This window comes from Salvelinus alpinus, chromosome 2 (genome assembly GCF_045679555.1).
Source record: "Salvelinus alpinus chromosome 2, SLU_Salpinus.1, whole genome shotgun sequence".
NCBI classification, from domain to species: domain Eukaryota; kingdom Metazoa; phylum Chordata; class Actinopteri; order Salmoniformes; family Salmonidae; genus Salvelinus; species Salvelinus alpinus.
Window position 1 is genome coordinate 75,578,934 of NC_092087.1, and position 24,304 is coordinate 75,603,237.

The window sequence follows — 24,304 nt, forward strand, 5'->3', positions numbered from 1 at the left end:
CACTCGCTCGAGCCTTGCTCTCGCTCTGCTGTGTTTTGCCGGGAGAGGGTTGAGCCTGCGCGAGGTGTACAGAACTGAACTGGAGTTGTGCAATGGAGACGTTTTGGCAAGAATGAAACTTCAAAAGAATGAAACTATACAATATGATGCAAAACTATATGAAACAAAAGTAAAACTTTATGAGTTCGCGTTGCACCACGCATAGACCACTTGGAAGTGTGTGGTTTCTGCCACAAGAAGACTGGACTTTGTCTTTAGGTAAGCACTTTACGCCTTCTTTATCCTTAAGTGTTTACAAACATTGGTTTCTTACTAATGCAGTTTTAACAATATTGTCGTTATGGCCAATTGAGATATGAACTGTAAACGAATGATTACTTATTAATTTTGATATTGTCATAAATACAGGTTTTAGTTTACTTAAAAATATATAGTTTGTCGGAGACCTGGTCTTTCTGGTTGAATAAAGTCTAACAAAAGAATGCACGTTAAAGGGGCAATCAGCTGTTGCTACATCCAATGTTGGACTTCAATTTCTGATATGTACCCATTGATACTTGAAGAATATAACTTGTAAATGCCTCATGAGCTGTCATACCCCATCAGAACCCAAAATATACGCTTGTTTTACTCCAATGTTTGTAAACAAAGTAAAAGTAAACAAAAACTATACAGCCTAAAAACATGGTTAAAAGTATAATGTTTACATCCTGAATGGTCAGTCCTTGCATCCATAGCTCTGTCTATACATTTGGGAGTGATTGCATTTCTCCAGCCCCATCCCTCAGCTTTTTACCAAAACAGGGGCATGGATCTCCTTTGTTATTATTTCAACTTCTAATTGACACTTTAAATAGTGTTAAAATGATGAGGGTGTAACTCATAGCTGACAAAGTAATGTCCATATAGACAAACCCTTTCCACTCAGTGATATGCAAGTCTGGATGTGAGATTTTATGAGGGGCCTGTAGTATCAAGTCAGACTTACATTGAAAGTCCAAAGTGAAGGATAATTCATATTAATTCATTTGTACACATCAAGCAGTAGTCTTAGTCTAATGCTTTTCCAGTTTAAGAGTAATAACACTTGTGCCAATTTCTCCTGGCACAGATAAGAATTCCTCCTGTCCAATGTGCTGTATTTGACTAGGTCTTATCTATAGACTTAACTCCACTTCTGAGTACAGTACACTTAGCCAACCTTAGTCATTCAGGGGTATGCTACTTGTTTGTCCAAGAGATTTGGAACAAGTTCAAAAGAAGCAGGAATATGTCTGGAACAGACATCAAAAGGGGATTTCAGACCATTTATTAGCCTGCTACGGTCATGTTCAGAGGTGTAGCTACTCTGACCGCGTTTGACCTGACCTGGTTCAGTTTGATGTGTTCAGATATGCAGTACTTGCCCCTATACAAACATATCATCATATATCACTATCATATCCTCAAGTTAAAGTATGGAGGCGGTGTGCTCTCTCTCTCTCTCTCTCTCTCTCTCTCTCTCTCTCTCTCTCTCTCTCTCTCTCTCTCTCTCTCTCTCTCTCTCTCTCTCTCTCTCTCTCTCTCTCTCTCTCTCTCTCTCTCTCTCTCTCTTTATCTCTCTCTCTCTCTCTCTTTATCTCTCTCTCTATCTCTCTCCCCTTGCTACTCTGTGAAGCGATAGTGGGCTTTTTCCCATAGCTGTCCATTCAACTTTCCGTCTTTCCATCCAAGAATAGCGCATGGAAAACATTGGAGGACACATTGGCACAGACCTGTCTAGAGCTGAACATACAGAAAACATAGCACAATCGACTGCATCCCCTGCAACCCCATTGGCCAGCAATTGTTACCAGATGTTTGTCAATAATCATTTTTGGATCTTTTTCCTGGTTAATGTTCAAGGGAGAGAGATTTTGGCAGCCGGTGGGTAGTTACACTGTTACGAGGATATGAATCAGCAGATAGGATTTTATTTTTTTTACAACTGGACAACAGGTTTTGACCATGGCTTGATTTTGTTAATATGGTAGTAGTCCCTTGTTTCCCATAGCCAGGCCCAGACCATGTCCTCATTGTAAGTTAAGCCAGATACTGTCTGTATCTCGTTCCAGGTGTTTTTTTCCTTTGGAGGGGAGCATGGAAGGTTATTTTAGTAGCCTGGAGTCTTTGTTTTCTACTGTATAAACTGCCTTGAGACTGAGACTTAAGTCTGATAACTGTTGGTCCAACAGGTGTTTGTGGACTTGTTTTGTGCACCAGAACCTTGATGTGTGACAGAGTAGTTACGCATGTAGGTATACAGTCTGAACGCTACATGTCTAGGATGTATACAGGCTCTTAACAGCCTATGCATACCTGCTACGTCAACCTCTAGCTCCCTGACCCAAACAGGGCCGGCTACTGTAGTGTACGAAGGGCCCTCAAATATGATGAGCCGCTGGGCGTGGGCCCCCTACTAAATAAATTATATTTTTGCGAGCCGCCAATTAAGTTCCTGAAAGCCACATGCAGCTCTCAAGCTTCGCAGTGACTATCACTGGTGCAGAGTAAGACAGGCAGGTGCAAAGGCTATTTGCATATTGATGGAAAAATATAGGAAATACAGGATAGGAAAGAAAGAGAGATTGATCAAATTTTAACCCAACATTTTCTGTAGGTATAATAAAACCAATATTTAATTTAGTAAAAAATAAATGGGTAAGAATACAAATATCTATATATATTTTAAGGCTGACCCCATTTAGTTGCCTGGTCGATTGTTTGATCGATAGCCTGTTGGTCGACCAACAGGCTATCGACAGGCAAATATATACAAGAAATGTATGGCACACAAGACACCTGTCTGATTCGTACCTGTCTGAGTGGACTAATCCATTGTGGAGGCAGTGGGGATGGCACACCACTATCACCAGTAGTACATTTACAATGAATACCATAATATCTAATCTACAATATGTGTTTGGTTACGGTCATTTCTGTTAATACATTCAATATATATATACAGTGGGGAGAACAAGTATTTGATACACTGACAATTTTGCAGGTTTTCCTACTTACAAAGCATGTAGAGGTCTGTAATTTTTAGAAGAAAATCACATTGTATGATTTTTAAGTAATTAATTTGCATTTTATTGCATGACATAAGTATTTGATACATCAGAAAAGCAGAACTGAATATTTGGTACAGAAACCTTTGTTTGCAATTACAGAGATCATACGTTTCCTGTAGTTCTTGACCAGGTTTGCACACACTGCAGCAGGGATTTTGGCCCACTCCTCCATACAGACCTTCTCCAGATCCTTCAGGTTTCGGGGCTGTCGCTGGGCAATACGGACTTTCGGCTCCCTCCAAAGATTTTCTATTGGGTTCAGGTCTGGAGACTGGCTAGGCCACTCCAGGACCTTGAGATGCTTCTTACGGAGCCACTCCTTAGTTGCCCTGGCTGTGTGTTTCGGGTCGTTGTCATGCTGGAAGACCGAGCCACGACCCATCTTCAATTCTCTTACTGAGGGAAGGAGGTTGTTGGTCAAGATCTCGCGATACATGGCCCCATCCATCCTCCCCTCAATACGGTGCAGTCGTCCTGTCCCCTTTGCAGAAAAGCATCCCCAAAGAATGATGTTTCCACCTCCATGCTTCACGGTTGGGATGGTGTTCTTGGGGTTGTACTCATCCTTCTATTCCTCCAAACACGGCGAGTGGAGTTTAGAGCAAAAAGCTCTATTTTTGTCTCATCAGACCACATGACCTTCTCCCATTCCTCCTCTGGATCATCCAGATGGTCATTGGCAAACTTCAGACGGGCCTGGACATGCGCTGGCTTGAGCAGGGGGACCTTGCGTGCGCTGCAGGATTTTAATCCATGACGGCGTAGTGTGTTACTAATGGTTTTCTTTGAGACTGTGGTCCCAGCTCTCTTCAGGTCATTGACCAGGTCCTGCCGTGTAGTTCTGGGCTGATCCCTCACATTCCTCATGATCATTGATGCCCCACGAGGTGAGATCTTGCATGGAGCCCCAGACCGAGGGTGATTGACCGTCATCTTGAACTTCTTCCATTTTCTAATAATTGTGCCAACAGTTGTTGCCTTCTCACCAAGCTGCTTGGCTATTGTCCTGTAGCCCATCCCAGCCTTGTACAGGTCTACAATTTATCCCTGATGTCCTTACACAGCTCTCTGGTCTTGGCCATTGTGGAGAGGTTGGAGTCTGTTTGATTGAGTGTGTGGACAGGTGTCTTTTATACAGGTAATGAGTTCAAACAGGTGCAGTTAATACAGGTAATGAGTGGAGAACAGGAGGGCTTCTTAAAGAAAAACGAACAGGTCTGTGAGAGCCGGAATTCTTACTGGTTGGTAGGTGATCAAATACTTATGTCATGCAATAAAATGCAAATTAATTACTTAAAAATCATACAATGTGATTTTCTGGATTTTTGTTTTAGATTCCGTCTCTCACAGTTGAAGTGTACCTATGATAAAAATGACAGACCTCTACATGCTTTGTAAGTAGGAAAACCTGCAAAATCGGCAGTGTATCAAATACTTGTTCTCCCCACTGTATATATATATATATATCATTATTACTGTCTTACCGTTGTCATTGTAGGAGGGGACACATTGATTGCAGAGCACACAACCTAGGCTACACTTGTGAGAATTTTTGGGGGGTTCATTCCATTTACGAGTTGTCAATTTATTCATTGTCTTTTGTTTGGAATACTCCTGTAAATATTGAGTAAGGACGTGCGCCTGATTACGCATATAGAAGTAGGCCTAGGCTACCTGGCCTGAGCACAAAATTAGGCTTATAAATGTGCCCATTTGGGGATCTGATAGTATTTAGAATTGTCTTAACTCACAACTCTCGGTCGACCAACAGCCTATCAACCAAACAATCGACCAGACGACTAAATGGGGTCAGCCCTAATATATATAAGGGCTATATAAACTCTGCGCCTCAAACAGCAAGTAAACAAAGTCTGTTTTTACACCCATCCAAGATTTATTTTATTCGGGGACAGCCTTACTATATATATTATTATTTTTCCACTGACCCCCTAGTGCCCCGTTGCAGACCACTGGGGGTCCCTGGACCTCAGTTTGTGAACCCCTGAACTAGAGCATTGGCTAAGTCAGAAGTTGCAAATGCGGTCTAGACACATTTCTCTGCCTTGTGAGGCGACACTGGAATATCCACGTTTTGCAGTGGGTGATGTCATCAGGAAGCAGGCACTCAAGTTACAGCCGTGAGGATTGCACCGTTTTGTTCCCCAAAGACATATCCCACTGAACGCTTTCACAGGATCAGACTGTACCGGTGGCGTTACTCCTGCACGGCATAGAAACACACACACACACACACACACACACACACACACACACACACACACACACACACACACACACACACACACACACACACACACACACACACACACACACACACACACACACACACACACACACTTTCTGTCTAGGTTCAAACATCTTCAATATCACTGGTTTTCCTATTATGGCTTGAGGAAATGATTCTGTAACTGTATATTTAAGATTTATTACCCTGCTAGTTTTAAATTCAAATTAACTCTCACTGTAGCCTACATAACTTTATACATTTTATTTGATTTACCGTTTATTTAACCAGGCAAGTCAATTAAGAACACATTCTTATTTACAATGACGGCCTGGCAAGAGGAAAAGTACCTTCCGTTCGGGACACAGGCTGGGATACTCCTGTGCATGTGTTGGTTCCACTTTTCTGCCCTTCGTTATTTACTTAACAAATAAGGAACACTCAAAATGTGCACTTAGAAATCAGCACAATTTTTATCAAAATTATAGCTGTAGACAGAAGTCAAAGATCAAACATCAGACATACAACTGATGTCTCTCCTGAGTTCTGCCCCGAACAAAAGAAAGACAGCATCTTATATACCTGAGATCACACCTTATCCTATGTCAAACCTTGCATGTGCAGCTAAAAGAACAAGTTATTCTTAACACAAGGTTTCTGAGAACCTGTCTCAGCGGTATGCACATCTGCCCTTGTTTCAGAGAAAAACAGACGCTGTCGCTCTGCGTCTCGCTATCACCCTCGGTCCCTTTTCTCACTGACGCGGGGCTGCGAGTTTTGGCAGAGAGCTAGACACAGACCGAGGCCTCAATATTCAGCTATACAGTGAGCATGAGTACAATGGCACGTAAGCAGATGAATAACAACATAATCAATGGTGGGGGTCTTTAGAAGACCCCCGTAATCAACTTTAACCCTACAGATGTCCCAAAACTGGAGTTTTTGAATAATCTTTCCTTCATTTTCAAGCCGAACTAAAGTCATTGGAATTCAGAATCTGCCAGACAGAGAGAGTATTGGAGCGCTCAGCAGACCCTGAACTACTGAAATGCTACTATATATTATGGCCTACTTTGGTTTCCTTTCAACACCACAGAGTGCTGGTGGGTTCAATTTGAGGCCTAGTGGAAGGGTTTGGGTGGAGTCGCCATAACTAACCAACATCCCTCTTGGTTTCTTGGCCTTGCTCCCTCCTTTTGTCTTTATCCATCTCTCTTTCCTCTCCCTCCCCCCATCTCTCTTTCTCTGCCCCATCCTTCCTGGTCTCCTAATATCTGCTTCCCAGTGGCTAAGACATCTGAAGAGAGAGAGAGACATTACACATACTTCTTCTAAGTGGAGAACTACATCCTCGGTCTTCACCCTTATTTCTGGTTCTCATTTAGTGGGGAGTGGCCCAGTGCTTTGAGTCATGTGACTCAATTCAGAATGTGCTAAAACAACTCCCAACTTTTCCGCTTGGTCTTGACCATAGTGCAGAAATCACAGAGTGGAAAGTAAGTTTTGATAGGGCGGTGGTGGCGGTGCCTGGTGCTTGCTTTAACAACAGATTAAGTTGAGGTGGTTGTGTTTATTTTGACCTTGTGTTCTCTCCATGTGTTTCTCTAGAGACCTCTGTTAATGCTGGTCATTGGAATTACAAAGTTTATTCTTCTAGTCACTGTAAACAACTACTACTATAACAAGCAACATGCCTACTTGGTGGGCTATGTACTGCTATGCAATGTTGATTATAGTGTTTCTATGATACCAATGTCGCGATACCAGGAAGTAAGGACGCAAAGGAAACAAAACATGAAGCGGAGTACATTTCCTGAGGAAAACAGTCCTCATGTTGGAATCAAAGAGCTTTATGTTGTCACCCAGAGTCATATTTGTTTCTTCTCCAAGCTATAGCACACAATATTGAATTTTTTTTGCCAAGGAAAATCTGGTATCGTCATGGCGATACTGGTATCATGACAACACTAGTTCATGACTCTTTATAAGCTCCTGTGCTCAGTCACTACATACCCCTCTGAGAGTAATATGGGTCTACAAAGCATCTCAGAGTAGGAACGCTGATCTAGGATCTGTCCATATAATCTAGGATCTGTCCATATAATGTGATTCATTATGATCTAAAGGAAAAAGGGATCTTAGCTAGCGAACGTCTCAGCTGTCTTCGTGTAACTCAACATGTGTTCGGCGTTCGTCCAAACCCACCGCGTGTGTCTCCTTCAAGCAGAAAGTTGGCCGGCACAACAGAGTGACGACGTCTGCCGCTTAACGACACTTGTTTGTTTCCTTGGAAGACTGAAGTGGGGGTTTTTATGCAATTACTCAACTTCTTTTAAATAGTGTCAGGTTCTTCTTCCGTCCCCTTCAGGCCAAAGTGATCGTTCTTACATTTACATTTACATTTAAGTCATTTAGCAGACGCTCTTATCCAGAGCGCCTTACAAATTGGTGCATTCACCTTATGATATCCAGTGGAACAACCACTTTACAATAGTGCATCTAACTCTTTTAAGGGGGGGGGGGAGGGTTAGAAGGATTACTTTATCCTATCCTAGGTATTCCTTATCTAGGTAGATTGTCTGGGTAGTTTATGGAACAAGTATCTCTTTCTTTTTGTCTTTGTCTCTCCTTTCGTTGTTCTCTCTCCATTACAAAGCAATGGAATGCTCTGTAGCTACGGTATCTGTTGTTTAGCTTCTGTGTCTGTGTTTCGTCTTTCTCTTCCTCCCCAACGTACGGTCGGTGTTTTAGGTGGTTCGTGCTTGTCATAGCTGCACGTAAAGGTTCTATTAGGCTAAGTCTTCATAGTTCGTAAGGTGTGAACTTTCAAGCCATGTAGGGCCTCAAGCTTTTTCTTGGGACTACAGTTAGTTATATTACATAACCAACAGAGCTTGGGGACTTATAGGGCATCAACTAGGAACCTGTGACTCTAGTGTGAATCTCATTCCGCTCTGATGCCTCCAGGTCTCTCACCCTATCCAGTATTACTCCTGGGTCATGTTCAGTAGGGAGAACATATTGTGAAATTGGGAGGTACAACCTGAACTTTTCCAATCAGAACACATATTTTAGTTTTCCGTTGCAAAAAAAAATTATACGGTGTAGCCTGTTGAACACCACCTCTTATGTTGCTTCTCTCTCTGAATCTGCCCTGTTCTGCCTTTCTTTGTTGATATTTCTCTCTCTGAATCTGCCCTGTTCCGCCTCTCTTTGTTGATATTTCTCTCTCTGAATCTGCCTGGTTCGCCTCTCTTTGTTGATATTTCTCTCTCTTGCTCTCACAGCAACAAGAGGCCGTTGCACTTCAGTGCTTTATCATCTGGGTGGACAGAGGGGAGACAGAGGGGGAATTTATTATCTGTGACTAAGCAAGGCCTTCAAGGTTCTTGGTCAATCTGCTGTCTGAGTGGCAGAGTATGAATCAAAATAGGAGGAGAAGAAGGGGAAAGGTTATCTTCATGGTATGTCTCAGACAGCTCTGACATTTCCCAGATCTCCCTTTAATTGCACGCTAATGTTTCAGCACCAAACATATGGGTCGCTTAGCCTGATCCCAGATCTGTTTGAGCTGTCTTGTCGACCTATGGACATTGTAACACTAAAGATAGTGCAGATCTGGGACCAGGTTATGGGCCGCTTGGTTCATCTGGTCCTGCAACAACTCCTCCTGCACCAGACACTGACCCACATACAGAACAGAAAAGCTATCGTGCCATACACAGACAGGATGGTCCGGATAGTTCTTCCTGTCCGTCTCTGCAATGGGATCAGCTCTGATTAAACTACAGTAACAGTACCTCTGCAGCTGAGGAATCCTCTTCAAGCTGCAGCCAAGCATGCCTTAAGTAAATAAACTCACTCTTATAACCTGTTGATCTTTGTCTCTCTCCCCCTCTCTCTCAAATGCACATACACACTGTCACACACACACTCCCTCCACTAAGGTTGCCTATTGTCTGAGCAATAACAGGACCCCACCCCCCACATGGGAGCTATGTTCTGTCAGTGTGTTTATCCAGCTGCCTGCTACCCCTCTTTATCTGTTATTACAGCAGGACCACTGCACAAGTCATTTCACGCAGGATTTCACCCAGGCAGTACGATGGGCTACTCGGTAAGGACACAAGCAGTTTTAAGCAGTACTCTGTGTGTGTGTGTGTGTGTGTGTGTGTGTGTGTGTGTGTGTGTGTGTGTGTGTGTGTGTGTGTGTGTGTGTGTGTGTGTGTGCGCACGCGTGCGTGCGTGCGTGCGTGCGCGCGCGTGCGTGCGTGCGTGCGTGCGCGTGCGTGCGTTATAAAGTTGAGGTGATAGATTCAAAAGGTCCCCATCAACCACAGAAGTGTCTTGAGAGTGACAACAGATTGAGTCTAGACCTTAACAGAAGGGATGTCCAAATGTGTTGTGTGAGGACTATTGTTTCTGTCTGTTTCTGTTGAGTTACTTTCTGCTTGGTATTGCTGCTATGTGCTGCTTGCTGTTGTTACGCACCCAATATGACATACTTTGTGCATTAGGCTGCCTGGGTTGGCTCTCTAATAAAAACAAGTTGTTTCCCCATAGGTCTTGGGCTGGCAATGATAGAGAATGGCAATTTTCTTTAAATTAGTGTAGGAGCTGGCAGATGTTGGCAGACTGGCAGTTGTGTCATGCCAATCCTTTGTGATAATGTAAACCATGGCCTGCTACACATGCACACACACACACACACACACACACACACACACACACACACACACACACACACACACACACACACACACACACACACACACACACACACACACACACACACACGGGTAACATGTCATAATAATGACTGATTACGCTGCTAGCTAGTCTTTAAACCTCTATGAAAATTACAGTTTTGTAGGAGGAACAGGGTATGTAGAAGGGAGTGCTTCTCTAGTTGTGCATTTCTACATTCTCAAACCTCAATTAATGAAAGGTTACTTACACAGATGCGCACGCACAAACAGCCACAGACACACACACACACACACAGAGAGAAAGAGAGATTGGTCCTGTCTGTGGAACAGTGTGTCTCTGTGTTGCTGGATTGCAGTGCCAGGGGCCTGTCTGTGTTCCTGTGTGGAGAAACTCAGTCAGATGGGTCTTTGTTAGTCTGCAGCTGAGGCGCACACACACTCACACACACACACACACACACACACACACACACACACACACACACACACACACACACACACACACACACACACTCACACACACTCACAGACACGGCCAATAACAACATTTCTCTGATTTGTGTGAATATCCTCTCTCTTTGATGACTATGATTATAAGCATGCATCACTTTGAAATGCTCCCTCTGAACTGGATGTCAACATTCTTGGATACAGTAGAGGCAATAGTCTAATAGTTTCCATCACCTGGATTCTCTCTGTTATTACTGTGCTCCAGATGAAAGTATATCTCTGTTATTAACACTTCTGATGTGGTGAGGTTTTCTCTTCCAGAGCTGGGTGTTGCCAGGGACCTCACCATGAGATATTATCACGATACTTAGATGCCGATACGATATGTATTGCGTTTCTATATATACACTGCTCAAAAAAATAAAGGGAACACTAAAATAACACATCCTAGATCTGAATGAATGAAATATTCTTATTAAATACTTTTTTCTTTACATAGGTGAATGTGCTGACAACAAAATCACACAAAAATGATCAATGGAAATCAAATTTATCAACCCATGGAGGTCTGGATTTGGAGTCACACTCAAAATTAAAGTGGAAAACCACACTACAGGCTGATCCAACTTTGATGTAATGTCCTTAAAACAAGTCAAAATGAGGCTCAGTAGTGTATGTGGCCTCCACGTGCCTGTATGACCTCCCTACAATGCCTGGGCATGCTCCTGATGAGGTGGCGGATGGTCTCCTGAGGGATCTCCTCCCAGACCTGGACTTAAGCATCCGCCAACTCCTGGACAGTCTGTGGTGCAACGTGGCGTTGGTGGATGGAGCGAGACATGATGTCCCAGATGTGCTCAATTGGATTCAGGTCTGGGGAATGGGCGTGCCAGTCCATAGCATCAATGCCTTCCTCTTGCAGGAACTGCTGACACACTCCAGCCACATGAGGTCTAGCATTGTCTTGCATTAGGAGGAACCCAGGGCCAACCGCACCAGCATATGGTCTCACAAGGGGTCTGAGGATCTCATCTCGGTACCTAATGGCAGTCAGGTTACCTCTGGCGAGCCCATGTAGGGCTGTGCGGCCCCCCAACGAAATGCCACCCCACACCATGACTGACCCACCGCCAAACCGGTCATGCTGGAGGATGTTGCAGGCAGCAGAACGTTCTCCACGGCATCTCCAGACTGTCACATCTGTCACATGTGCTCAGTGTGAACCTGCTTTCATCTGTGAAGAGCACAGGGCGCCAGTGGCAAATTTGCCAATCTTGGTGTTCTCTGGCAAATGCCAAACTTCCTGCACGGTGTTGGGCTGTAAGCACAACCCCCACCTGTGGACGTCGGGCCCTCATACCACCCTCATGGAGTCTGTTTCTGACCGTTTGAGCAGACACATGCACAGTTGTGGCCTGCTGGAGGTCATTTTGCAGGGCTCTGGCAGTGCTCCTCCTTGCACAAAGGTGGAGGTAGCGGTCCTGCTGCTGGGTTGTTGCCCTCCTACGGCCTCCTCCACGTCTCCTGATGTACTGGCCTGTCTCCTGGTAGCGCCTCCATGCTCTGGACACTACGCTGACAGACACAGCAAACCTTCTTGCCACAGCTCGCATTGATGTGCCATCCTGGATGAGCTGCACTACCTGAGCCACTTGTGTGGGTTGTAGACTCTGTCTCATGCTACCACTAGAGTGAAAGCACCGCCGGCATTCAAAAGTGACCAAAACATCAGTCAGGAAGCATAGGAACTGAGAAGTGGTCTGTGGTCACCACCTGCAGAACCACTCCTTTATTGGGGGTGTCTTGCTAATTGCCTATAATTTACATCTGTTGTCTATTCCATTTGCACAACAGCATGTGAAATTTATTGTCAATCTGTGTTGCTTCCTAAGTGGACAGTTTGATTTCACAGAAGTGTGATTGACTTGGAGTTACATTGTGTTGTTTAAGTGTTCCCTTTATTTTTTTGAGCAGTGTATATATGTTTCTATCTATATTTACAATGATTCTATATGTATTGCGATTCGATATTGCGTTGGTCCAAACCAATTACTCACTACACTATCTGTCTGCTATAGAGGGATAGAGGGAGCCATGATAAGAATGAGTTCTGATCAGTCATGGAAATAAACGTGCTGAAAACATGTTGGCTCACCAGTTTAAAAAAAGAATATTGTGGCCAAGCTAAAGGAGGAGAAATACTTGTGGTGCAGGTACAGCCGACTGACTAGTCCTAGCTAATGTTAATTACCTTTTTTTAGAGAATCGGTTCTTGGAGTCATAGAATCGATATCATATAGTCAAAATAATTTTGTGATACTCTACCGTATCGATTTAACCCCCGACCCTATGGTCTTGTTTGTCTACACTCTCGTCTCTACCAAACTGAGCCAGTGGAGTGAACATAATGACATTTCCACAGTTCATTCTGCCTGAGCTGATCTGCCACTGTACTCCGCACGGCTCCGGGGCTGTCTTCCTGTTAATCCCAATACCCAGCATGCACTGTGTGTCTCATGTTATGGTTTGTGACAGAGTGTTAACCCCAGATAGTTAGATTCAATACATTTTAATGAGAGGTATGTGTACATAGTAGCCTACACACAGCAGTGCTATTGAGTTATTAGACTGTAGGAACACACATCAGAGGATATGAGAGTTGCTATAGGAACTAGAATCTTCATCAAATCAGACTGTTCCCAGAACAGGGAAAAGGGATATGTGGTGCAGTCATTTGTTAGAGACACAGTCAGAACAGTAAGGACTGCTGTCCAGGAAATGTCCTCTGCAGCAGGGACTTAGTTGATGTTTTGTTTTAATTTTCTCTGCTAGTCGACGGCTCTCATATCAAACCAGACTTCCCCCTTGTTAAAGACAGGATATATTTCTATCGTACCTTTATTAAACCAGGTAGTCCCATTGAGGTCAGAAGACTTTTCTGCTGACAAGACAACAGGTGGACCTTACGGTTACAACGTTTTCCCAGTTGGGTTTTACAACGCACCATGGTTGGATTTACTGAGAAACTCCCTTGACAATTGACCTGGCAGGGTGAAGGAGCATGTGTTCCCCCATTATCACTGTGTTCCCCAGCCAAAATAAAACAGCCATGCAGAACTGGAGATAACCCCAATGTCCCTGTGAGCCAGTCAGGAAACAGCAGGCCTGCACAACGACAGGCTTCCAGCCACAGACAGACGGACCAGCTGGGGATAGGGATGGACTGAAAACGCCTTTCACTTCAGGTCCATCCTCAGGTTTCTTTATAGTCTTTCATAATGGTAACGATAATCTCTCTATTCTAGTGTGGGAGGCTCATTCGAGAACAAATAGAAGACATGGTTTCTGTTTGGAACGGGAGAACGCGGTGGAATGTTGAACGATGAGGACACACTTAAAAGCCTCCGTTACCCTGCACACAACACCGTGCAGAACTGATGAACAAGTCCCCAATTAATTCTGCTGAACTCCAGCTGAGAATGTCTTAGCACAGAGACTCCTGCCAGTACTGCGTTATCTGACAGGAAACTAGGCCGTTCCATTCCTCTCCTCTGTTTCTTTTATTCTCTTTTCTGGGGGATCACTTCCTTCCTGTTGGAGATGAAAGTGAATAGAACATCTCACTGAACTGCTGCCAGAGAGGGAAGAGAGAGGAGAGAGAGGAGAGAGGGCAGGGGTCCTGCTATTGGCTTCAGCCTGGAATGGAGAGAGATCAGAGGAGAGAGAGAGGTGCACAACTGTCCCCTTTCATCTACAGCCTCCAATAACACCCCTCCACTATGCATACACATTTTGTGCGTACACATACATACTTTCATTCTCCCACATAAACAAACACACACACACACACACACACACACACACACACACACACACACACACACACACACACACACACACACACACACACACACACACACACACACACACACACACACACACACACACACACACACACACACACACACACACAAGAATAGTGTCTTGCAGCCCTAGGTGTGAGCATGCCTGGGGATGCATTTATTAACATTTATTGGGAAGAATTTTATCCTGGAGGCAGAACTGGGCTATTTCCACTAGATGGGACAGCTGCAATGTCAAAATTGGCTATATGGTAAAAATTTTAGATTAGGGTTAAGCATTAGGGTTAGCAGTGGGGTACATCCATTTGAATTTCATCACTTTTTGACAGCACCCCTTTTGATTTGAACGAAACCTTCCATACATATTTGCCCATTGTGGAAGTGCTCAGAAAGTTTCGGTTGAGATTTATATAATTTAAATCATAGATTATGGGTGTCATGATCATTGATGTCATTTCAATCATAGAAATATATTTAATAGAATGGACCTATCCCTTCAGACCACTGCAGTTTAGCTGGTACACCATTGACATTTAAATTTAATTGACATTTGAACTTCTAATTCAAATCAAATCAAATGTTATTTGTCACATACACATGGTTAGCAGATGTATATACGAGTGTAGTGAAATGCTTGTGCTTCTAGTTCCGACAGTGCAGTAATATCGAATAAGTAAACTAACAATTCCCCAACAACAACCTAATACACACAAATCTAAAGGGGTGAATGAGAATATGTACATATAAGTATTGTCACGAATCCCGCTTCCTGAGTCTGGGTTTGCCTGTGTGTCTGTCCTGGAGTGTGTTTCAGGTGTCCTGGAACGCACCCTGTCTGGTTGCCGGGCGAATTAGCTCGTTGGGAGATTGATGTTCACCCGCACCTGTTTCCCATCAGTAATCTGCACACCTGTCCTGATCATCATCTCTTCCCTTCAAAAGCTCTGACCTGACTTCCATTCCCTGCCGGATCGTTAGCCATGAACATTACTCACCTGGATCATTCACTCCATTCCCACCTGGTTGACAGAGGATTCTACTACTACATTGGATTCACCTATTTCCCCTCATCTATTCACCACCGCTGCCCGCTACGCCATCTGGATATATCTACCTTTTTCACATTTAATTGTAAATAAATACTCACCTTCTTCCTACGCTCCTTGTCCTTGTCTGCTTCTGGGTTCGATCTTGAAAGATCGTGACAGAACGATCCGGCCAGTGATGAACCCAGCGGACCTGGACTCCGTTTGCCATGCCATTACCCAGCAGGGGAAGACATTGGGACAACACAATACGGCGCTACAGGAGATAGCGAGTTCGATCCAGAACTTATCTGCTAGCTTGACACAAATCCAGGATCAGCTCAGTTTGCCGGCGATTCATTCACCACCGGTTTCACCCATCTCACCTGCCGTGTCTGGAGCGGTGTCATTCCGTGAACCCAAGGTACCGACGCCTGATAAATATGAAGGGGATTTGGGAAAATGCCGTTCGTTTCTTATGCAGTGTGGGTTAGTGTTTGATCTACAGCCCCATTCTTACGCCACTGACAAGGCTAGGATAGCCTTTGTTATTGAACTGTTGCGTGGAAGAGCTCTGGAATGGGCTTCAGCCGTTTGGGAACGGCAGGGAACCTGCACGGCTTCATATCAGGAGTTCACGGGAGAGATGAGAAAGCTTTTTGATCATCCAGTCCGAGGTAAGGATGCAGCTAAACGTTTGTTCTCTCTTCGCCAAGGAGATCGCAGTGTGGCAGATTTTATGATTGAGTTCAGGACATTGGCTGTGGAGAGTGGTTGGAATGAGGAGTCACTACAAGCGGTTTTTTACAAGGGGTTGTCAGAGGAACTTAAGGACGAGCTGATATCTTATCCAGAGCCTAGTGACCTGGACAGCTTGGTCGCTTTATCTATTCGGGTAGATAATAGAGTCCGAGAGAGGAGGGAGAAGCAGTGGGGCCCATCCAATCAATCTGCAACTCGGTTACCATTCGGTTCAGGAGGTGAACCAGGACGTATTGATCATTATTCTCCACACGGGATTGGTGGAGGGGTCTTGCCACCAGATTCTGAACCAATGCAAGTGGGGCGACACGGGCTAACTAAGGAGGAGCGCCAACGTAGACGTGAGACCAATAGCTGTTTCTACTGTGGTAGATCGGGACATTACATCTCCGCTTGTCCACAGCGCCCGTTAAACTGCCCGGCTCGCTAGTTTTGGGAGGAATTTTAGCGAGCCAGTTTCAATCTCTCAAGGATCTTGTCAGACCCCGTTTTCCTGCAACCCTTATGAATAAGGATCAGAGTTTTGACATGAACGCTTTTATCGATTCAGGTGCCGATGGCAGCTTTATGGATGCCGACTTGGTGGAACAGCTGGGGCTTTCCAAGGAGCAATTGCCGGAAGCCATTGAAGCAACCACTCTGAACGGCAGTAGTCTGGCACGGATCACTATGAGGACTGAACCGGTTAAGATGTTGGTGTCGGGAAATCATTCAGAGTTTATCTCTTTCTTCATTTTGTCCTCGCCCCATGTTCCTCTGGTTCTTGGTTACCCCTGGCTGAAGGAACACAATCCCTCGTTTGATTGGGTGACAGGGAAGGTAACTAGTTGGAGCATTGAGTGTCATGCTAACTGCCTTAGGACTGCCTGTTCTCCTGCTGTTTCCAGTCAGGTCAGTGACTCTGCTCCTCCTGATTTGTCCCTGGTTCCAGAAACATATCACGAGTTGGGTGAGGTATTCAGTAAACAGAAGGCTCTGTCCCTTCCTCCCCACCGACCTTATGATTGTGCGATTAATCTGTTTCCTGGATCTGCCTTTCCCAAGGGACGGTTATACAGTATCTCTCGACCGGAACGTGAGGCCTTGGAGACCTACATCAAGGAGTCTCTAGCTACAGGTCTCATTCGGCCATCGTCATCACCTTTGGGAGCAGGATTTTTTTTTGTGAACAAGAAGGATGGCTCTCTTCGACCGTGTATTGATTATCGGGGTTTGAATGATATTACGGTTAAGAACAAGTATCCCCTGCCCTTGATGAGCTCGGCTTTCGATTCCTTACAGGGTGCTACGGTTTTTACGAAGCTTGATTTACGTAATGCTTATCATTTGGTTCGGATCAAGGAGGGGGACGAGTGGTTGACTGGGTTCAATACTCCGATGGGACATTTTGAGTACCAGGTGATGCCGTTTGGACTGACCAACGCTCCGGCTGTGTTCCAAAGTATGGTGAATGACGTTCTGAGAGATATGATTGGTATTTTTGTGTTCGTTTACCTGGATGATATCCTCATCTTCTCAAAGGAGCTTTCTAGCCACGTTCTGCATGTCAAGCAGGTCCTGCAGCGGTTATTGGAGAACCGTCTGTTCGTGAAGGCTGAGAAGTGTGATTTTCACGCCCACACAACGTCCTTCCTCGGGTACATCATATCCAGGGGAGAGATCAAGATGGACCAAGAGAAGGTTCGGGCGGTTCGGGATTGGGTCCAGCCCGGTACAAGATTGCAGCTCCAGAGATTCCTGGGGTTTGCGAATTTTTATCGGAGGTTTATCCGTGACTACAGCCGGGTGGCTGCACCTTTAACTGCCCTGACGTCTTGCACCAGAAAGTTCTGTTGGACTCCTGAGGCAGACCGAGCATTTCTGGACTTGAAGAGCCGATTCACCAACGCCCCGATTCTCTCTCAACCTGACACTTCCTGTCTGTTCGTTGTGGAAGTGGATGCTTCTGATGTGGGTGTGGGCGCCATCCTGTCCCAGCGTAGCTCCACTGACGGTAAACTCCATCCCTGCGCTTTCTACTCTTGTCGTCTTTCTCCAGCTGAAAGAAACTACGATGTGGGTAACCGGGAGCTTCTCGCTGTGAAGCTTGCCTTGGAGGAGTGGCGTCACTGGTTGGAGGGAGCGGAGCAACCGTTTGTGGTCTGGACTGACCACAAGAATCTGGCTTACGTGCAATCGGCTAAACGTCTCAACGCCCGTCAGGCCAGGTGGGCTTTGTTTTTTGGACGTTTCAATTTTTCCCTGACGTTCCGACCTGGGTCGAAGAACGGGAAGGCGGACGCCCTGTCCCGGATGTTCTCTAAGACGGAGGAGAGTGGGGTCAAGACTGAGACGATTCTTCCCCAGAATGTTGTCGTGGGAGCCGTTACATGGAGGATAGAGGAGGATGTGATGGCGGCCCTTCGGACGCAGCCCGGCCCCGGTAACGGTCCACCCGGTCGGTTGTTCGTACCCGAGTCGGTCCGTTCTGCTGTCCTTCAGTGGTCCCACGCCAGCAAGATAGCTTGTCACCCTGGCGTTGCTCGGACTATGGCACTACTGCGCAGACGTTTTTGGTGGCCTGCCATGGGAGAAGATACCCGGAGGTTTGTTGCCGCATGTCCTGTTTGTGCCCAGAACAAAAGTACCAATCGGCCCAGCTCTGGGCTTCTTCACCCCCTACCTATTCCTCGGCGACCTTGGTCGCATCTGGCCCTGGATTTTGTCACGGGATTGCCCCCTTCTGTTGGGAACACGGTCATTCTGACCATTGTGGACAGATTCAGCAAGTTTGCTCATTTTGTTCCTCTCTCCAAGCTTCCATCGGCTACGGAGACGTCCGAGATCCTGGTCAGGGAGGTTTTCAGGGTTCACGGATTGCCCAGTGACATTGTTTCTGACCGTGGTCCTCAGTTTACCTCTGCTGTCTGGAAATCCTTCTGTTTGGCCATTGGAGCTACAGTCAGTCTCACTTCGGGATTTCACCCACAATCAAATGGTCAGGCGGAGAGAGCCAACCAGAAGATGGAGTCCACGCTGCGTTGTCTTGTCTCCTCTGATCCTACCTCTTGGTCATCTCAATTACCCTGGGTTGAGTATGCCCATAATACTCTTCCTTCATCTGCCACTGGGATGTCCCCCTTCCAATGCCTTTACGGATACCAACCTCCTTTGTTTTCTTCTCAGGAAAGGGATCTCTCGGTTCCCTCTGTCCAGACCCACATTCGTCGTTGCCACCGGACCTGGCATCGGGCCAGGAAGGCTCTCCTTAGAGTTTCTGACCGGTATCAGATCCAGGCGAATCGTCGCCGTATTCCTGCCCCAGCTTATACGGTTGGAGATAAGGTTTGGTTGGCTACACGGGATCTTCCTCTACGGACGGAGTCAAGGAAGTTGTCACCGAAGTTCATTGGTCCGTTTGTAGTGGAGAGAATCATTAATCCTGTTGTGGTTCGACTCAAGTTACCTGCAACACTTAGAGTGCATCCCACTTTTCATGTCTCCTGTCTCAAGCCGGTTCACCTCAGTCCTCTGTTGCCTCCTCCTCCTCGTCCTCCTCCTCCTCGGATGATCGGAGGTGGTCCGGTCTACACGGTGCGCCGCATCATGGACTCCAGACGGCGGGGTCGAGGGTACCAGTATCTAGTGGATTGGGAAGGATATGGTCCAGAGGAGAGGAGTTGGATTCCTCGGCGTCAGATCCTGGATGACGACCTGCTTCGTGACTTCTACCGCCTCCATCCTGGCGCTCCAGGTAGTCCGCCCGGTGGCGTTCGTCGGAGGGGGGGTACTGTCACGAATCCCGCTTCCTGAGTCTGGGTTTGCCTGTGTGTCTGTCCTGGAGTGTGTTTCAGGTGTCCTGGAACGCACCCTGTCTGGTTGCCGGGCGAATTAGCTCGTTGGGAGATTGATGTTCACCCGCACCTGTTTCCCATCAGTAATCTGCACACCTGTCCTGATCATCATCTCTTCCCTTCAAAAGCTCTGACCTGACTTCCATTCCCTGCCGGATCGTTAGCCATGAACATTACTCACCTGGATCATTCACTCCATTCCCGCCTGGTTGACAGAGGATTCTACTACTACATTGGATTCACCTATTTCCCCTCATCTATTCACCACCGCTGCCCGCTACGCCATCTGGATATATCTACCTTTTTCACATTTAATTGTAAATAAATACTCACCTTCTTCCTACGCTCCTTGTCCTGGTCTGCTTCTGGGTTCGATCTTGAAAGATCGTGACAAGTATATGGATGAGCGATGGCCGAACGGCATAGGCAAGGTGCAATAGATGGTATAAAATAGAGTATATACATGTGATATGAGTAATGTAAGATATGTAAACATTATTAAAGTGGCATTATTTAGAGTGGCATTGTATAAAGTGACTAATGATTATTAAAGTGGCCAGTGATTGGGTCTCAAAGTAGGCCGCAGCCTTTCTGAGTTAGTGATGGCTGTTTAGCAGTCTTATGGCCTTGAGATAGAAGCTGTTTTTCAGTATCCCAGCTGTGATGCACCTGTACTGACCTCGCCTTCTGGATGGTAGCGGGGTGAACAGGTAGTGGCTCGGGTGGTTGATGTCCTTGATGATCTTTTTGGCCTCCCTGTGACATCAGGTGCTGTAGCCGTCATGGGGGGCAGGTAGTTTGCCCCGGTGATGCGTTGTGCAGACCGCGCCACCCTCTGGAGAGCCTTGCAGTTGAGGGAGGTGTAGTTGCCGTACCAGGCTGTGATACAGCCCGACAGGATGCTCTCGATTGTGCATCTGTAAAAGTTTGTCAGGGTTTTGGGTGACAAGACACATTTCTTCAGACTCCTGAGGTTGAAGAGGCGCTGTTGCGCCTTCTTCACCACACTGTCTGTGTGGGTGGATCATTTCAGTTTGTCTATGATGTGTACGCCTAGGAACTTAAAACTTTCCACCTTCTCCACTGCTGTCCCTTCGATGTGGATAGGGGGGTGCTCCCTCTGCTGTTTCCTGAAGTCCACGATCATCTCCTTAGTTTTTTTGACGTTGATTGAGAGGTTGTTTTCCTGACACCACACTCCGAGTGCCCTCACCTCCTCCCTGTAGGCCGTCTTGTCGTTGTTGGTAATAAAGCCCACTACTGTTCTGTCGTCTGCAAACTTGATGATTGAGTTACTAATTACTACCACAAAGATGACCGCCGGTCATATCTATTCTATTGTCTATATTTCTATGATTTCGAAAGGTTTCCTATGGAATATTTACAGTATAATAATAATAACAGATATTCCCTTTCAAGACAACATTATCTGATGTGTGGACCTCCAACCATCTTTGTGGTACTATTTGAAAGGTGAGATTTTTATTTGAATCCCATTTTAAGACATTTATCAGCCAAAATGTGACACCATCCCTGTATTAAAGAGCATGTTGTGTCTCAACTGATGGCAGGCACGACACAAAAACCTCAGATGGTGTAAAATACGGTCTAAGCTACAACATATGCGAATATGAAAAAAATCTGAGTTTACAAATATTTTGATAATTGAGGTAAAACAAAATGACATACAAAGTTTAGTTTAAATCAAAAGGCATGCTGTCAAAAAGTGATTGAATTCAAATGTCTTTACCCAGTGTGGTTAAGTGCAGGGTTAAGGTTAGGGTTAGGTTTAAAATCAGACTTTATGACTTTATAGCTGTGCCAGCTAGTGACCATTCTGCAGAGCTGCCTCCAGAACAAGATTCATGACAAAACGCTAACCTGCGCAGATAAAATTGTTGATGAATGCCCTTGTTTGGTCTATGGGAGAGGAAATTAAAAGTTATTGTAACATCAAGGGTACATCAAGGTTCACTGGAAGACTGAAACAGGCCAAACAGCCTGTATTAACTTACTATGGGAAAAAGGAGAGGAATAACAATGTTGGAACCATGGCTGTAATTGCTGGAAAATAGATTAAATGAAAGGACATGGGAAAGAAGCTAGCTAGAGGGACAGAGAGAGGGAAGGAGTTTGATACTATCCTACTAGCCTCTGCAATTTGTTGACTTGCTGTGGCCATAGATGGAATTTTATCCAGTCTCACCACAGCTAATCTGTCTGTCTGTTTGTTTGACCCCATAGGACTCCGGCCGACGTCAACACGGACGTCTAGAACTAAACACAGACGTCTAGACCTAAACACAGACGTCTAGACCTAAACACAGACGTCTAGACCTAAGCATGGCTGCTACGCTGCCATCTACGCTGCCATCTACACTGCACTCTACGCTGCCCAGACCAGACTGTCACATGGACAGGAGCTGGAGCTTCTTTAAGGTAAGTTAAGCTTACTCTTGTTAGAGAGAGTACAAAGACGAGAGAGAAAGGGATGAGATAAGACGAGGGGATGTAGGTGATGATATTACATTAGAGAGACAGAGAGAGTTTCATACTGTCGTGGTAGAGCCTATAAGAAGAAGAACAACAACAATTCCCTGTCTGCTCTCTCAATGTGTCCAGAAACTGAATTTCCATCAGCCCCACCACCAACTGTATGTGTTTGTGTTTGACTCCATCTACTCTCTCAGAAAAAAAAGTACTGAATTGTACTTAAACTGTACAAACGCTTGTCACTGTAGTGGTACCCTGTAAGGTATGTCCATTGTTTCATTATTTGTAGGTATGTAATTGTAGTCTTGTAGTTTGTATCTTAAAAGAGCCAAAATATACAAATCTGCCTTTTTAGGGTACCACCACAGTGGCAAAGCCGTTTGTTTCTTTTAAGTGGCAAAAATGTACCACTTCTCTATACCAAGGCCCTCATGTGTACACGCCTCTCCGCCATCCTACTTCTGACACCAATTTAGCAAATTCGGTGGGTTGTTCCGACCGGGATTCAAACCTGTGTCCAGCAACTGCAAAGCCAACACCTTAACCAGTACGCCAAGAGGTACCTATTGACAAGGTCGCTCAGCGTTTGGTTAAGGTTGCTACAATATTAATTACAGCTCTTTATTGTCACGTGCGTTCATGTTGCCTTTTATAAAGACTTCAGAACTGGCAGCGGACATGCTCACACTTGAACTAACATAACCACAGACCACTTAAACTGATACAACACTTCCAATCACGGGTGGCCAAAAATAACTAACTGAAAGCCACGCCCCCACTAAGACATACCTCCGATGATTGTATAAAATGTACCATTATACTAGATTATCCACACATGTACCCTAAAAATGTACCATTATACTAGATTATCCACACATTATCCACACATTATCCACACATGTACACATGTGAGCTCATATGTGTACCTCTGAAGGTACATTGTGTATTTCTATATTTTTGTACCCCAGTGAAAATACTGTTACCCTAACCGTACCCTTTTCTCCGAGAGTGTAGGTCTCAGACGGACTCACAGACTCAGACCTAAGCATGTCTGCTACGCTGCCCAGACCAGACTGGCATACGGACAGGAGAGGAAGCTTCTTTAAGGTAAGTTAAGTTTACTCTTCAGTTTATTCGTTAGCTTACTTTTGTTCCAAGGTTTATCTTATGTTGCCACATAGTGTAATAGCGCTCAAGTCGAGGACAGATGGAGAGTGTGAGGATGGAACAATGCCTGCTGCAATCGTTGGAATCATGACAAATGCACACACACGCACACGCACACACGCACACACACACACACACACACACACACACACACACACACACACACACACCATGGAGTAGTTGTCAGCCCTTTATGCAGCCTCTGGTTAAACCCTTTCATGACGTTGTGTTAGGAACACAGTCTATTCCTAGAGACATAACGAGCACGGTCCGTTCCGCTGTGTCTTAGTTTCATGCTGCTGTTTCTTCCATCAGTATCCTCTCCCTTCATCTCTCCCTCCCTTTAGTCAGACCACACTAACTGCCTCTGAGAGTTATCCAATCGTCCTGTCATAATCGTTCTGTTATCCAATCTTCATGACTGCAGTGTGCTATCCGCTATATATCCGGTAATAGAAGGACGCCTTCTACTGTAACTGTTGTATATTTAGCCATATACTGTTGCTTAAGTTGATAACGTTTACACAAGGTGTCTACAGTAAATAGAGAATGGAGACGAGGTTATGGATGTGTGCAATGTAAAGAGTTACGGAGGCTTACGGAGTAAATGGATAAACTGACAGAGAGACGTGAGATTGTACTGTCTCTTCTTATCTCTTTTCTCC

At 45.3% G+C, this 24,304-nt stretch overlaps 1 protein-coding gene across 2 annotated transcripts in view; it reads left to right on the plus strand.

The window, feature by feature from the left end:
• The first annotated feature begins 31 nt into the window (after nt 1-31).
• The window catches only part of LOC139567749 (ras and Rab interactor 2-like), a 56,249-nt gene continuing 31,976 nt past the window's right edge, over nt 32-24,304 (plus strand). For both annotated transcript variants that reach the window (XM_071389214.1, XM_071389215.1), the window contains exons 1-3: nt 32-258; nt 22,224-22,418; nt 23,487-23,579. In XM_071389214.1, the coding sequence (XP_071245315.1) occupies nt 22,323-22,418; nt 23,487-23,579 (189 nt within the window). In that variant the 5' untranslated portion in view covers nt 32-258; nt 22,224-22,322. The remainder of the gene's footprint in view (nt 259-22,223; nt 22,419-23,486; nt 23,580-24,304) is intronic.